The sequence below is a fragment of the Trichomycterus rosablanca genome, chromosome 21 (assembly GCF_030014385.1).
Source record: "Trichomycterus rosablanca isolate fTriRos1 chromosome 21, fTriRos1.hap1, whole genome shotgun sequence".
NCBI classification, from domain to species: domain Eukaryota; kingdom Metazoa; phylum Chordata; class Actinopteri; order Siluriformes; family Trichomycteridae; genus Trichomycterus; species Trichomycterus rosablanca.
In genome coordinates, this window is record NC_086008.1 from 18,705,951 (window position 1) to 18,720,200 (window position 14,250).

General features: G+C 48.8%; 1 protein-coding gene across 4 annotated transcripts in view; it reads left to right on the top strand.

Moving 5' to 3' along the window:
- The first annotated feature begins 258 nt into the window (after positions 1-258).
- The window catches only part of wdfy3 (WD repeat and FYVE domain containing 3), a 94,328-nt gene continuing 80,336 nt past the window's right edge, over positions 259-14,250 (top strand). For 3 of the 4 annotated variants that reach the window (XM_063018040.1, XM_063018041.1, XM_063018043.1), the window contains exons 1-4: positions 6,716-6,817; positions 12,307-12,517; positions 12,890-13,013; positions 13,765-13,874. In XM_063018040.1, the coding sequence (XP_062874110.1) occupies positions 6,789-6,817; positions 12,307-12,517; positions 12,890-13,013; positions 13,765-13,874 (474 nt within the window). In that variant the 5' untranslated portion in view covers positions 6,716-6,788. Of the gene's footprint in view, positions 478-6,715; positions 6,818-12,306; positions 12,518-12,889; positions 13,014-13,764; positions 13,875-14,250 lie in introns of those variants that run through there. The other variant, XM_063018042.1, reaches the window with a different exon arrangement.

The following is a 14,250-nucleotide window of genomic DNA, read 5'->3' on the forward strand; positions in this document are numbered from 1 at the left end:
ATCACCTAAATAATACCTGCTCTGGAAGGGGGGGGTCCTGACCATTGAAGAACAGCGTGAAAGGGGGCTAACAAAGCATGCAGAGAAACAGATGGACTACAGTCAGTCATTGTAGAACTACAGTACAAAGTGCTTTTATATGGTAAGTGGTGCATGTGTTACCTCGGTTGACCGGCAGATGTCAGCGTTTCACAGGTATTTAGACGGACTGTAGGCGAACCCTTGAGGCTGAACGCCGACACGGAGTCGCTAGTGGAACTGGGATGAGGAGCTTGTGTAGTGTCGGGATGGCGAGAGATAAATATGGCTTCTAGCTGAATTCACGCCGACAGCGAGTCGAACGCCTGGATTTTTGGGACCATGATGCGTGAAATATGGACGGTGAGAGGAAACGAAGGCTGTCAGTGAGTTTTAAGGTGTAAATCGTGTCCGTTTAACGACCGGGTTCGGCGAGCTCGACCGTCCGCAGCCTTGCTGGTGAGTTATCCGTTAATACCGACCGGGACGTGTTAGCTTAATGCTAACGGGCTGTTTTTTGTTTGTTTTGTACACAAATAAGCTCGAAACTGGAATTTTCTTTACAAATGAACTGAATTAAATGTACCACGAACACACGGTTGTTATTCCAGTGCTGGGCGTTCCCGTGAATCCAATTTAGCATCGAAAGTATCCTGTTAGCCGCTTGTGGCTAACGTTAGCTCGGTATCCTGCGCAGCTAACAGAAAACACTAAACAGCTCGAGACGCATACTAACACACTAGCACACTACATAGTATGCATAAATACTAACAATAGGATTAGTAGTGCTATGATTTCGTGTACTATGTAGTACGCGAGTACGATACATACACAGGGCTTGGAAGGATGTACCTGCTAATCGCTATTGTCCAAATGTTTACATCATCCTGTGGTCATTTAACCAGTACAAACATCTGGATAACACCCTGGCGTCTTAATTAATTCCAGATGTTTACTTCAAATATTTGCTTATTTAGATGTTTAGATGAATGTTGTTGCAATTTGTGCTGCAGGCACCACCTACTGTACCTGTACCATGAGCAGTGCCTTCCTTCCCTTTAAATCAGTGCTTGTATATCCTGGATATTTAAAGACATAAAGAAACATCATGATAGATTTGAGGAGAAATGATCTGCTCGTCTGTGCTGTTCCTGTTCGGTGGGCATCGGTGTTGGTACCGAGCCGACGACCCCAAAAAGCCACAGTGGACATTAGTCAGAATGGCAAATCGAAATGGCAAGGGTATGGTCTCGTCGGGACCAGGAACGGCACACGAATTTAAACAAGGACGGGAGGTTGGTCGACTGGGCTTCATTGCCCCTGTTTTTGAGACCTGGAGTTCATATTTTAGGTCCACCTGGCCAGGTGTCCATACTGGCACCACTGGCTGTGCCTGAGGGAGGGCAGGAGGTTGGTAGACTGGGCTTCCAGGCCGCTGTACAGTTGTCTAACAGCGGTGGAGTATATAGAGTCTATAGCCCGGCACTCTATACACAGTACGGGGGATAGATCTGCCCGTCTGTCCAGTTGCTGTTTGATGGGCATCAGTGTTGGTACCGAGCCGACAACCCCAAGGAGCCACAATGGACATTAGTCAGAATGGCAAATCAGTGTGGCAAGGGTATCGTATCGTTGGGACCGATCCAAGACGTGGACCGAATACCAGAAACGGCACACTCCTTGTAATCATCGAGCTCTAGGCACTGATTGGCACTGTCGACCTGGACAGGCATTTAAACAAGGACAGGAGGTTGGTCGACTGGGCTTCATTCCCCCTGTTTTTGAGCCCTGGAGTTCATATTTTAGGTCCACCTGGCCAGGTGTCCAAACTGGCACCACTGGCTGTGCCTGAGGGAGGGCGGGAGGTTGGTAGACTGGGCTTCCAGGCCGCTATACAGTTGTCTAATAGTGGTGGAGTATTTAGAATCCATAACCCGGCTCTCTATACACAGTACGGGGGATAGATCTGCCCGTCTGTCCAGTTGCTGTTTGATGGGCATCAGTGTTGGTACCGAGCCGACAACCCCAAGGCGCCACGATGGACGTTTGTCAGAATAATCAGGCTAATCAATATGGCAAGGATATGGTAACGTTGGGACCGATCCAAGACGTGGATCGAATACCAGAAACGACACACGAATTGTAATCATCGAGCTCTAGGCACTGATTGGCACTGTCGACCTGGACAGGCATTTAAACAAGGACAGGAGGTTGGTCGACTGGGCTTCATTCCCCCTGTTTTTGAGCCCTGGAGTTCATATTTTAGGTCCACCTGGCCAGGTGTCCATACTGGCACCACTGGCTGTGCCTGAGGGAGGGTGGGAGGGAGGTAGACTGGGCTTCCAGGCCGCTATACAGTTGTCTAATAGTGGTGGAGTATTTAGAATCCATAGCCCGGCTCTCTATACACAGTACAGGGGATAGATCTGCTCGTCTGTCCAGTTGCTGTTTGGTGGGCATCAGTGTTGGTACCGAGCCGACAACCCCAAGGAGCCACAATGGACATTAGTCAGAATGGCAAATCAGTGTGGCAAGGGTATCGTATCGTTGGGACCCATCCAAGACGTGGACCGAATACCAGAAACGACACACAAATTGCATTTGAGGGCGATTAACAGTGCAGGGTCGAAAGTATGTAGCCACTCCTTGTAATCATCGAGCTCTAGGCACCGATTGGCACTATGGACCTGGACAGGTATTTAAACAAGGACGGGAGGTTGGTCGACTGGGCTTCATTGCCACTGTTTTTAAGCCCTGGAGTTCATATTTTAGATCCACCTGAACAGGTCCAAGCAGACACAAGTGGCTGTGCCTGAGGGAGGGATGGAGGGAGGTAGACTGGACTTCCAGGCTGCTATACAGTTGTGACCTCTGTTGTCTGATCTATGTGTCTCTAACAGTTGTGAAGTATATAGAGTCTATAGCCCGGCACTCTATACACAGTACGGGGGATAGATCTGCTCGTCTGTCCAGTTGCTGTTCGGGCATCAGTGTTGGTACCGAGCCGACAACCCCAAGGAGCCACAATGGACATTAGTCAGAATGGCAAATCGATATGGCAAGGGTATCGTATCGTTGGGACCGATCCAAGACGTGGACCAAATACCAGAAACGGCACACGAATTGCATTTGGAGAGACGGCTTTAGGGGGTGACTTACAGGTGTGAGGCGGCAGTTCTGAAAGGTGCATTCCTGTTCCAGCACGACTAAAGAGAAGACCTCGCTTGCAAAGAGTCTTGAGCTCGACCCGGATGAACACCTCAGGGATGAATTGGAACGTCAATTAGGCGCCAGGCTTTCCCTTCCAACACCAGGGTGCCAATTCCCCTGGACTTTAACCACAAAATAAATGTTGGACTCTATGTGAATGTCCATGGTTTTTGAACTTAGAGAGACTGCCCAAGCATTTATGTGTTGAAGAGTTGGGAGGAAACTGGAGTACCACGAGAAAACCCACTCTGACCAAAAGAGAGCATGCAAACGCGCTGTACACCAGAGCTGGGATCTCGAATACATCGTATCGAATCTCGGCTCTGCCTTGCCGGCTGAGGCTGAGCGGCCACGTGAACAACGATCGGCCTGTCGTTCAGATAAGGGGCGGGATTAAGCCGGATCGGGACTCTCTCTCAGACTAGTGCGATGACGACCTCTGCTGGCTGGTCGGTGGCGCCTGCGCGGAGATGGGGAAGGAGTGCGGTAGAGGGTGTGGCTCTCCGTACATAGCGCTGTACTGCACTGCACTCGTCAAGTGTAGGTCACAAGATGTTCGATCGCTGTGCACGTGTCGGAGGGGGCGTGGAGCAGTCTCGTCCTCCCCAATCAGGAGCAGGGACCAGCATTAGTGAAAACACTCCTAAAAATCTTCCTCGTGCCCTTGGAACCATCTTGCAGTGTAGTAATCAGAAGGTCGTTGGTTTAAGTGCTACATCTGCCAGGTTGGCACTGTTGGCCCCTTAACCCTCACCTGCTTGGATTGCACTCGTCACGGTTGTTAGCGTCTTTGTGTAAGGTCTGTGTCTGACCTCTTAGTCCTTGTGGCTCCGAGGTGACCTACATCAGCAGGGTGTATTTCTGTTCCCCTACCAAATGCTGACCGTTTAGCAAGGAAGTCCGCCACCTTTTCATTTGTGAGCACTAAAGATGGGAGTAAAGTGGAGGACTCTTGAGAAAATTCCCACTCCGACACTCCCAGAAGAGTGGAGGCTGGTAAAGTCGCAAAAGGTGGTGGAACCTCCAACAAGCTGATGGATAATGGCACTTCTTACGACCCTAGGCAGTGCCTTGTTCCAATATTGTCTGGCTGTATCATATATTGGACCGTAAGTGCCCTATGTAGGGTCTAGTGTGCTATTGTATTGAGAAAAAAACAAGCCACTAGGCACTGATGGGCATTATGGACCTGGACAGGCATCTAAACAAGGACAGAGGTTGGTCGACTGGGCTTCATTGCAACTGTGTCCAAACAGGCACATTTGGCTGTGCCTGAGGGAGGGAGGGAGGGAGGTAGACTTGGCTTCTATGCCGCTATATAGTTGTGACCTCTCCTGTCTGGTCCTAGGTGTCTCCAGTATTGGTGGAGTATTTAGAGTCCAAAGTCCGGCTCTCCATACATGCACTTAGTGCTTTTAAATGCGCCGAATGAGAAGGCAGACCGACGCATCACTTCCCTCTCTGTCCGGTTTCCTGCGGACGCTCTTTCAGTTCTATTCTGTGGTCGGATTTCATTCATCTCTTTTGCACAGCTGATCCGTAAGCTTTCCTAGAAGGGGGGGGGGGGGGGGTCCTGTGTTTGGAGCTGGAACGGAAATTTGGGCAGAGTGGGTTTATGGACGATTTCCGAGACCTAACGGAGTCTTGGCCTGAGGAGAACATCAGAACGACTCGACCTGACATTTCACGACAGCCAAGATCTCGAACCAGTTTTGATCTCGTCACGTTTATTAGGGTTTTTTTTTTTTTTTTTTTTTTTTTTTTTTGTAGAGATGCATTTTCTCCCCTTTTTCTCCCTTTTAGCGTGTCCAATTGCCCAAACGAAGCTAACCCACCGTGGGCAGCATTCCGTATGCATCTTATCGCCTACACTTTGACGAGTGCAGTGCAGTGCAGCTCAGCGTTGTGTACGGAGAGACACACCCTGAGAGCACTCTCTTCTCATCTCTGTGCAGGCGGCATCAATCTGCCAGAAGAGGTCGTAATTGCACCGGTCATGGGAAAGAGACCCCGTCCGGCTTAGTCCCGCCCATACCTGAACGACAGGCCGATCGTTGTTCATGCGGCCGATACGACGTATTCGAGATCCCAGCTCTGGTTCCAGCGTGTGTTTTTACCGCTGCGCCTCCTGAGCGGCTATTTTTTATGGGGTTTTTTTATGCCTAATTTTACTCTAGCTTGGAGGAAGTTGGCCTGATGAATGGTTTCTGTCACGACATTTGTCTTTTTGCATGATACACAGTGTTTGCTTAGAACAGGGGGGGTCCAAACTTTCCTTGTTTGGGGCCACATGTGGTAAAAAATGCTTTCCAAAAGTTCAGGAACATAAAGGTGTAACGTCAGTAGTGTTTTGAGGGTGTCTCGAGTTTTGGGGGAAATGAGGTGGGGAGCTTTAGACTGGACGTTTCAACAATGGTAACGGGCCGCAAATGACCCGCTGGCCATAGTCTGGACACTCCTGGGTTAGAACGTCTGTGTCTCGTAGGTGCTTTTCTGAGAGATATTGATATCTGTTAAGGTGGCTTTTGTTTTAACCACTTACCATATAGAAGCACATTGTAGTTCTACAATTACTGACTGTAGTCCATCTGTTTATCTACATGCTTTGTTAACCTGCTTTCATTCTGTTCTTTAATGGTCAGGACCCCCACAGGACCACCACAGAGCAGGTATTATTTAGGTGGTGGATGATTCTCAGCATTCTCAGAGTTTTTAAATACCGTGTCCACTCACTGTCCACTCTATTAGACACTCCTACCTGGTTGGTCCACCTTGTAGATGTAAAGTCAGAGACGATCGCTCGGTCGATCTATTGCTGCTGTTCGAGTCGGTCGTCTTCTAGACTTTCATCAGTGGTCACAGGACGCTGCACATGGGACGCTGTTGGCTGGATATTTTTGGTTGGTGGACTGTTCTCAGTCCAGCAGTGACAGTGAGGTGTTTAAAAACTCCAGCAGCGCTTCTGTGTCTGATCCACTCATACCAGCACAACACACATTAACACACCACCACCATGTCAGTGTCACTGCAGTGCTGAGAATGATCCACCACCCAAATAATACCTGCTCTGTAGTGGTCCTGTGGGGGTCCTGACCATTGAAGAACAGGATGAAAGGGGCTAACAAAGCATGCAGAGAAACAGATGGACTACAGTCAGTAATTGTAGAACTACAAAGTGCTTCTATATGGTAAGTGGAGCTGATAACATGGAAAATGAGTGTAGAAAGAAGAAGGTGGTCATAACCTTATGACTGATCAGTGTATATCGCTCGTCACATTGAACGTTGTGTGTTTTTCATCGAGTCTCCACTCCCCCCCCCCTGGTCGCACCCAGATGGTATCTCCCGGCGCAAACCAGGCGCCCCTCCCGTCCAGCCGGTGACAGGGGAGCATCAGCTGTGCCAGTCCCCGCAGGCTGGCACCCGATCCGCCCGGCAGCGCCAACCATCCGCTCGGCTCGCCGCTCACGGCCGCGAGGTCCCGTCAGCGCCGAGCCCTCTCCCCTCCGCTCCCCGAAAGGACGACCGTTCGTCTCCTCCCCACATCCACGGCAACCAGGGATGCTGGCCGAGCAGCAGGAGAGCGGCAGGTACGGAAAACACAATCGTCATGGCGACAAGCCGGTTTGTTTACACGCCTTTTTCAGCGCGGCTCGTAGCTTCTCTTCAGCCCGTCGGATGGTTTCGGGATGTCTTGTTCGAGTTGTGTTAGATTTGGGTGATTGATTTGGATTCGGGGATGGATGAGAAGTAAATAAGCCAGAAAATAAGTGTGTGATTGGTTAATTGTCTTGAATCTTTATTTAATGGACAAAAGTAGAAGAAAAGGTGTCCAGCATTTTTACTGATCAACTTTATTGTGTTTTGAAAATATAAACACATTTAGCATTTGTTTTACTGCAATACACTCCAAAAAAGTTGGGACAGAGGCGTGTTTACTCCTGTGTTCCATCAGCTTTCCTATTAACGACACACTTGAATGATTTTCCAACTTGGGACACAAATTATTGACATTTTGCAAGTGTCTATTTATTTATGCATTTTCTCCCATTTGTCTCCGGATGTAGCGTAGTCACTTTGTCCCCATGCTTTCTGCACAGCCGCCTCTATCTGCTACTCAGGGTCCTTGCACTGCGTCAGAAGACCCCACCCACATAGTTTGCTCGTCCCACCCAGCAGACACGGTAGCCAGCTAGAGTCTGCTGCAGGCGCTTAGCCGACCAGTGGCAACGCCGAGTTTCGACCCGAGGAGTTCAGAATCTCGGTGCTGGTGGGCGCCAGGTAACACCTTTTAAATTGGAGACAGATTTTTATATTATTTATGCTGTTTTTAGAGATGTACTCCATTTATTGTAAGTCGCTTTGGACAAAAGCGTCGGCTAAATGTAAATGTAATGTAATGTAAAAAGACCCACCACTGCCAGTTTGCTACTGTTGGTACCTTGAGCAAGGCCCTTAACCCTCAATTGCTTAGACTGCACCTGCATACTGCAAGTATATACAGTATATTGCATTTGAGGTGGGCCTATATTTGCCTTACACATGCTCCCTCCGACGTGTCCATCGACCCCCTTCTTATTCGCCCATATTTCGGTGGAGTCACGCGCTGATTTCCACGTTCCTCCACTTCTGTACAGGCACCTCAGGCTACCATACAGGGTCCTTACTCGGTGTCAAAGACTGCGTCCGCTTTTTAGTCCGGTCTCTTCCCACCCAGCAGACTTTAGTGGCCTATTTTGTCTGCTACAGGCACTGACGATTGGGCCCACTAGGTGTGCCCAGCATTCACAATCCCAATCCCAGCGCTGGTGTGTTAGTGGAATTTCCGGCTGTACCACCTGGACGCTTTCGTTTTTTTACAATTATTTTAAGTAACCTTGAACATTCATCTGCAAAGCGCTGGCACCCTGTCCAGTGGATTCCTATCACGCACCACGGTTTTGCACTGGCTTCAAAAGAGGCGGCGCTTCATGCTGCAAGGAGTTGCTGCGTAGTAACGGAAGTGCTCATTAACTCTATCATTTTATTATTATTATTATTATTAAGGCAGGGAGACACAGGGAATCACGGGGCTTCGGCCATCCACCTCTCAGACATAGCCAGTCGTGTCTGTGTAGACGCCCAGCTGACCGATAGCACCACCAGTTCTAATTTCTCCCCCGTAGTGCATGATAGACACCCATATTAATGTGTGGGTCTTTTAATCTGGGACTCAAACGTGGCTGCCAAGAGAAGTTCCGCCTCAAGTAACGAGACAGTTAATAACAAACCCTGACGCTCTGCTCAGACGACGAACGTTCCGGTCTGGACCGCAGTTTCGTTCTAACTTCCTCTTCAGCAGCCTGGTGAAAAACCGAAACCGCAGAGTCTCGATTCCCTCCGTGCGACGCCTCAGCGATTACATCACGCCAAGCCCCCCGAGCCACGGATGCCGTTTCCTCCTCACGTAAAGCTCCCCGAGAGCGACGGCGCTGGCAGCCCCATAAAAGAAAAGCAACAAAGACCGAAGGCTGAAAAGCTTAACCGGATTTTTACTGGAGTTGGCATTCTGGCGAGCTCTCCGGATCGGATCGAACCGTAACGCTGGCAGATCTAAAACAGGCTCCGTTTTTATTATTGTCTCTCACTCTCAGACTAAAGTTCAGCCTGTTGGTCCGGGCCTCCACGACAGTCCCGGGTTCTCGTGTGGCCCCTTGCAAAAGCAAAAAGCGTCTTACAGTACCGTGACAGTACAATGTCTAAGCAAATGAAGGTTAAGGACCTTGCTTAGGGGCCCAACACTGGCAACCTGGCAGTAGTGTGGCATAAACTGGCGATCTTTCCATCACTAGTCTAGTTCCTTAACCACTAGGATACAACTGCGCCCTACGACAAAACAGCCGTAAGGGAAGGCGGTCTCGGTCCAGTCCCAAACGATCAGTCCCGAAGGGGGGTTTGTTTGTAGTGAAATTGTGATCCGACCTCAGTCCCTCCCAACCACTCCATTCTTCCAGGCAGTCCATTTAAGGATTAGGTCGTAGGCACGGGGGGGTGCAGACCACCAAGCGTTTATTGAGCGACGACAGTCTTGGCGCTCAGTGGATATAGTGCCTGGATTCGGAACTCTCCGAATCAGCCACTAGTCTGCCGGGTGGGAAAGGACCGGACTTAAATAAAAAAATTACAAAAACAAGGGCGTGGGGCCTTCGATGCTGTGTAAGGACCCAGCTTGGTAGCCTGAGGCTCTTGTACAGAAGTGGACGAACGTGGAGATCAGCGCGTGACTCTCCATGCGCGAGACTGGCCTCACGCACAAATCCACTCAAGTATAGACGAATAAGAATGGGTCGATGGACTCTACAACGGGGTCCCAGACACGATCGGGGTAAATAATTTCTATTAGTCTTAATAGTTCTGGACTGTTACCAGGCAACACGTTGGCTTTGGCGGCACGCGTGATTCCGACGAGTCCGTATAGTCGGACAGTACGTTGCTCCATCGTTTCATACTCTCCAGTCTCTCCATGACTCGGCGGTCTGAGCCCACTTCAAGAGCTAAAACGGTCCGAATTTGGAAAAATGTGACCTTTATGGCCTAACGGACATTTCGTAGGTCAATAGATCATAGAATTAAGGCTTTCTATCACTAGTCCAATTCCTTAACCACTAGACTACAACTGCGGTCTACGACAAAGGTGCAGTCCCAAACGGTATGTCGTTCTTCCAGGCAGGTCGTAGCCACGGGGGCACAGACCACCAAGCGTTTATTGAGCGACGACCAGCTGATGTAGCTGGGATTCCGAACTCTCCAAATCGGTCACTAGTCTGCCGGGTGGGAAAGGACCCTGGTTAGTAGCCCAAGGCGCCTGTATAGAAGTGGAGGAACGTTACTCTCCATGCGCGAGACTGGCCTCCTAAGATCATCTCTTTTAGTCTTAATAGTTTTGAACTGTTGCCGGGCAACACAGATTGGCTTTCGACAGTGGCACGTGTGGTTCCGACGGGTCCGTGTAGTCAGACAGCGGCACCGTTTTTTTTTTTAGGTTCTTTCGGAAGATGACTGCAGGACCTTCTGATTCTAACCCCAAAGCTCTTCCACAGAGAGTGGGCGGCCAGCTTTAAAAATGTTAAGCCGTAATGTGTCCGTCTGAGTCACCATGTTGCTTTGATTCTTCCCAAAAAGAAAATATGGAGGATTTTCTGAATCACGCATGAGGACAATGACGCAGAAGAAACGAGAACTACCGCCAGTGTAGCTGGTCTTTTTTCGATACACCATGTCCTTTAGGGTCCCACAAAGGTAGATGGTTCAGGAGTGTTAAATCAGGAAAATGTGGGGGAAGGGGGGGGGGGGTTAGGATTCATCTATAAAGAGTCCTGGTGAGTCATGCTGTGCTATTATGAAACACCAGAAATGATTCAGTAATGAAAAACGGTCTGAGTTATACAACGGTGGTCTGCTCGATTCCTTAAGTTAAACATCATGTGTTTACGGCTCAGTGCTGTGCGCCGTGTTTACGGCTGTGTGTTGTGTTTGTGTCTGTGTTGTGTTTACGTCTGAGTACTGTGTTGTGTTTACGTGTCGGTGTTGTGTTTACGTCTGAGTACTGTGTTGTGTTTACGTGTCGGTGTTGTGTTTACGTCTGAGTACTGTGTTGTGTTTACGTGTCGGTGTTGTGTTTACGTCTGAGTACTGTGTTGTGTTTACGTGTCGGTGTTGTGTTTACGTGTCGGTGTTGTGTTTACGTCTGAGTACTGTGTTGTGTTTACGTCTGAGTACTGTGTTGCGTTTACGTCTGAGTACTGTGTTGCGTTTACGTCTGAGTACTGTGTTGCGTTTACGTCTGAGTACTGTGTTGCGTTTACGTCTGAGTACTGTGTTTACGTCTGAGTACTGTGTTGCGTTCACGTCTGAGTACTGTTTTGTGTTCACGTCTGAGTACTGTGTTGTGTTTACGTCTGAGTACTGTGTTGCGTTTACGTCTGAGTACTGTGTTGCGTTTACGTCTGAGTACTGTGTTGCGTTTACGTCTGAGTACTGTTTTGTGTTTACGTCTGAGTACTGTGTTGTGTTTACGTCTGAGTACTGTGTTGCGTTTACGTCTGAGTACTGTGTTGCGTTTACGTCTGAGTACTGTGTTGCGTTTACGTCTGAGTACTGTGTTGCGTTTACGTCTGAGTACTGTGTTGCGTTTACGTCTGAGTACTGTGTTGTGTTTGTGTCTGAGTACTGTGTTGTGTTTACGGCTGAGTACTGTGGTGTTTGCGTCTGAGTACTGTGCTTTGTTTACGTCTGAGTACTGTGTTGTGTTTACGTCTGAGTACTGTGTTGTGTTTACGGCTGAGTACTGTGTTGTGTTTACGTCTGAGTATTGTGTTGTGTTTACGGCTGAGTATTGTTGTGTTTACGGCTGAGTACTGTGTTTACGTCTGAGTACTGTGTTGTGTTTACGTCTGAGTACTGTGTTGTGTTTACGGCTGAGTACTGTGTTGTGTTTACGTCTGAGTATTATGTTGTGTTTACGTCTGAGTATTGTTGTGTTTACGGCTGAGTACTGTGTTGTGTTTACGTCTGAGTACTGTGTTGATTTCGGTGGAATTTTACACCACCGTTCCACGCGCCCCGCAGCGCTAGCAGAACAGTAGAAGCGTTGTTAGCGTCTCATTGTTCCACTCATACACATCGCTTTGTTCGTCTGATTCTTCCTGCTGGATTTATGACGTCATTGTGTGGAAGAAAGCAAAGTGCTCGTCTCATCCCAACAGAGGTGTGATAGAGAACCCACAACCTTTCGCCTGATAGCCTGGTGGGTAGAGCTTTCGGCTGCCACTGTCCCTAAAATGTTTATTTGAACCCACAACCTTCTGCTTGATAGCCCAGAGCTCCACCCACCATGCTACCACTGTTCCTAAAATGTTTATTAGAACCCACAACCTTCTGATTGACAGTCTAAAGCTTTATCCAATGTCCTTAAAATGTTGATTCAAACCCTGATAGACAGATGTCTGCTCGTTACACTAAACAAGTCATTGAAGAGCAGCTTTTTTGTTTATATGACGAAGCCTATATGGTAACATCGGGTCTCTATTTCCTCCGCCAGGGCCGGCTTCGGCCTGAAGAAGCCGCTCGCGATGAACGTGATGAAGAGGATCATGGGCCGGCCGCGGCAGGACGAGTGCAGCCCGCAGGACAACGCGCTCGGCCTCATGCACCTGCGCCGCCTCTTCTCCGAGCTCTGCCACCCGCCGCGCCACATGACCCAGAAGGAGCAGGAGGAGAAGCTCTACATGATGCTGCCCGTCTTCAACCGGGTGAGGATCCCCACAGTTACATTTCGGAATAAAGTCGGTCCGCTGTCCTAAAGCGACTTACAGTATCGTGACAGTATATTGTCTAAGCAATCAAGGGTTAAGGGCCTCGCTCAAGGGCCCAACAGAGGCAACCTGGCAGCGGTGGGGCTTGAACCAGCGACCTTTGGATTACTAGTCCAGTACCTTAACCACTAGGCTACAACTGCCCTATTTATGGTCTGTTCAAAAGTCTCAGCTGCTAACCCGGGTCCTTACACAGCATTGAAGACCCCGCCCACTTATTAGTCTTACTCTGGGAGTTCAGAATCCCAGCGCTGGTGTGCTAGTGTCGCTCACTGTGTGTGTTTTATTTATGTATTTGTTTTTGGACAGGTGTTCGGCAACGCCCCACCCACCACGATGCACGAGAAGTTCTCGGACCTGCTGCAGTTCACCACTCAGGTGTCCAGGCTGATGGTAACGGAGATCAGACGAAGAGCGTCCAACAAATCCACAGGTGGGTAGCACCGTCGCCTCACAGCAACAACGTCCTGGGTTATCAGGGTGATTAGAACCCACAACCTTCTGACTGATAGCCCAGAGCTCCACCCACCAAGCTACCACTGTCCTTAAAATGTTAATTAGAACCCACAACCTTCTGACTGATAGCCCAGAGCTCCACCCACCAAGCTACCACTGTCCTTAAAATGTTAGTTAGAACCCATAACCTTCTGACTGATAGCCCAGAGCTCCACCCACCAGGGCCAAAAGCTCATCACTGTGCCTAAAATGTTGATTTGAACCCACAACCTTCCGACTGATAACTCAAAGCTCCACCTACAGGCAACCACTGTTTTCAAAAAGTTGATTTGAACCCACAACCTTCTGACTGATATCGCAAAGCTTTATCCCCAAGGCTACCACTGTCCCTAAATTGTTGATTAGAACCCATAACCTTCTGACTGATAGCCCAAAGTTCAACCCATTAAGCTCAACTGTCCTTAAAATGTGAATTAGAACCCACAACCCTCCGACTCATAGCTCAAAGCTTTACACCAGTGGCTACCACTGTCCCTAAAATGTTGATTAGAACCCACAACCTTCCTTCCGATAGCTCAAAGCTCTACTCACTATATATACTGTACTAAACTCTACTAAGCTATAACCATACCAACGTTCCACTTTGCTACCTTTAATGTCGCCACCAACAGGCCGCTCCACACACTGACCGCCGCTGTCTATGCGTGTCTTTTATTCCCCCATTGCAGAGGCAGCCAGCCGTGCCATCGTCCAGTTTTTAGAGGTCAATCAGAGCGAGGAGGCGAGTCGTGGCTGGATGCTTCTGACCACCATCAACCTGCTGGCATCTTCCGGTCAGGTACGTCCATTGTAATTGGATACTATTATTATTATTCGGTTGAAAAATGACCAAATATAAGACATAAATGTGCAAGGAGGTGCAGCGGCGATTCATCACTGCACTGTGTGCGTTGTTTGTTTACCGGATGAGCGGCCGTCATGTTTATTTATAGGTTCTGGTAGTCTGGGTTGCATCACCATCCCAATTTCATGCATCACACAGGTACTTTCAGTTCTTGTTTGTAGACTGTTTTATCTTTATAGTGTGTGCTGTCAGTGTTATATTAAGCTACTAAGGTCCTTAGGGTTGATAAAATATCCGTCCATCCATCCATCCTTCAATCCATTCGTCCATTCATCCATCCATCCTTCAATCCATTCGTCCATCCATCCAT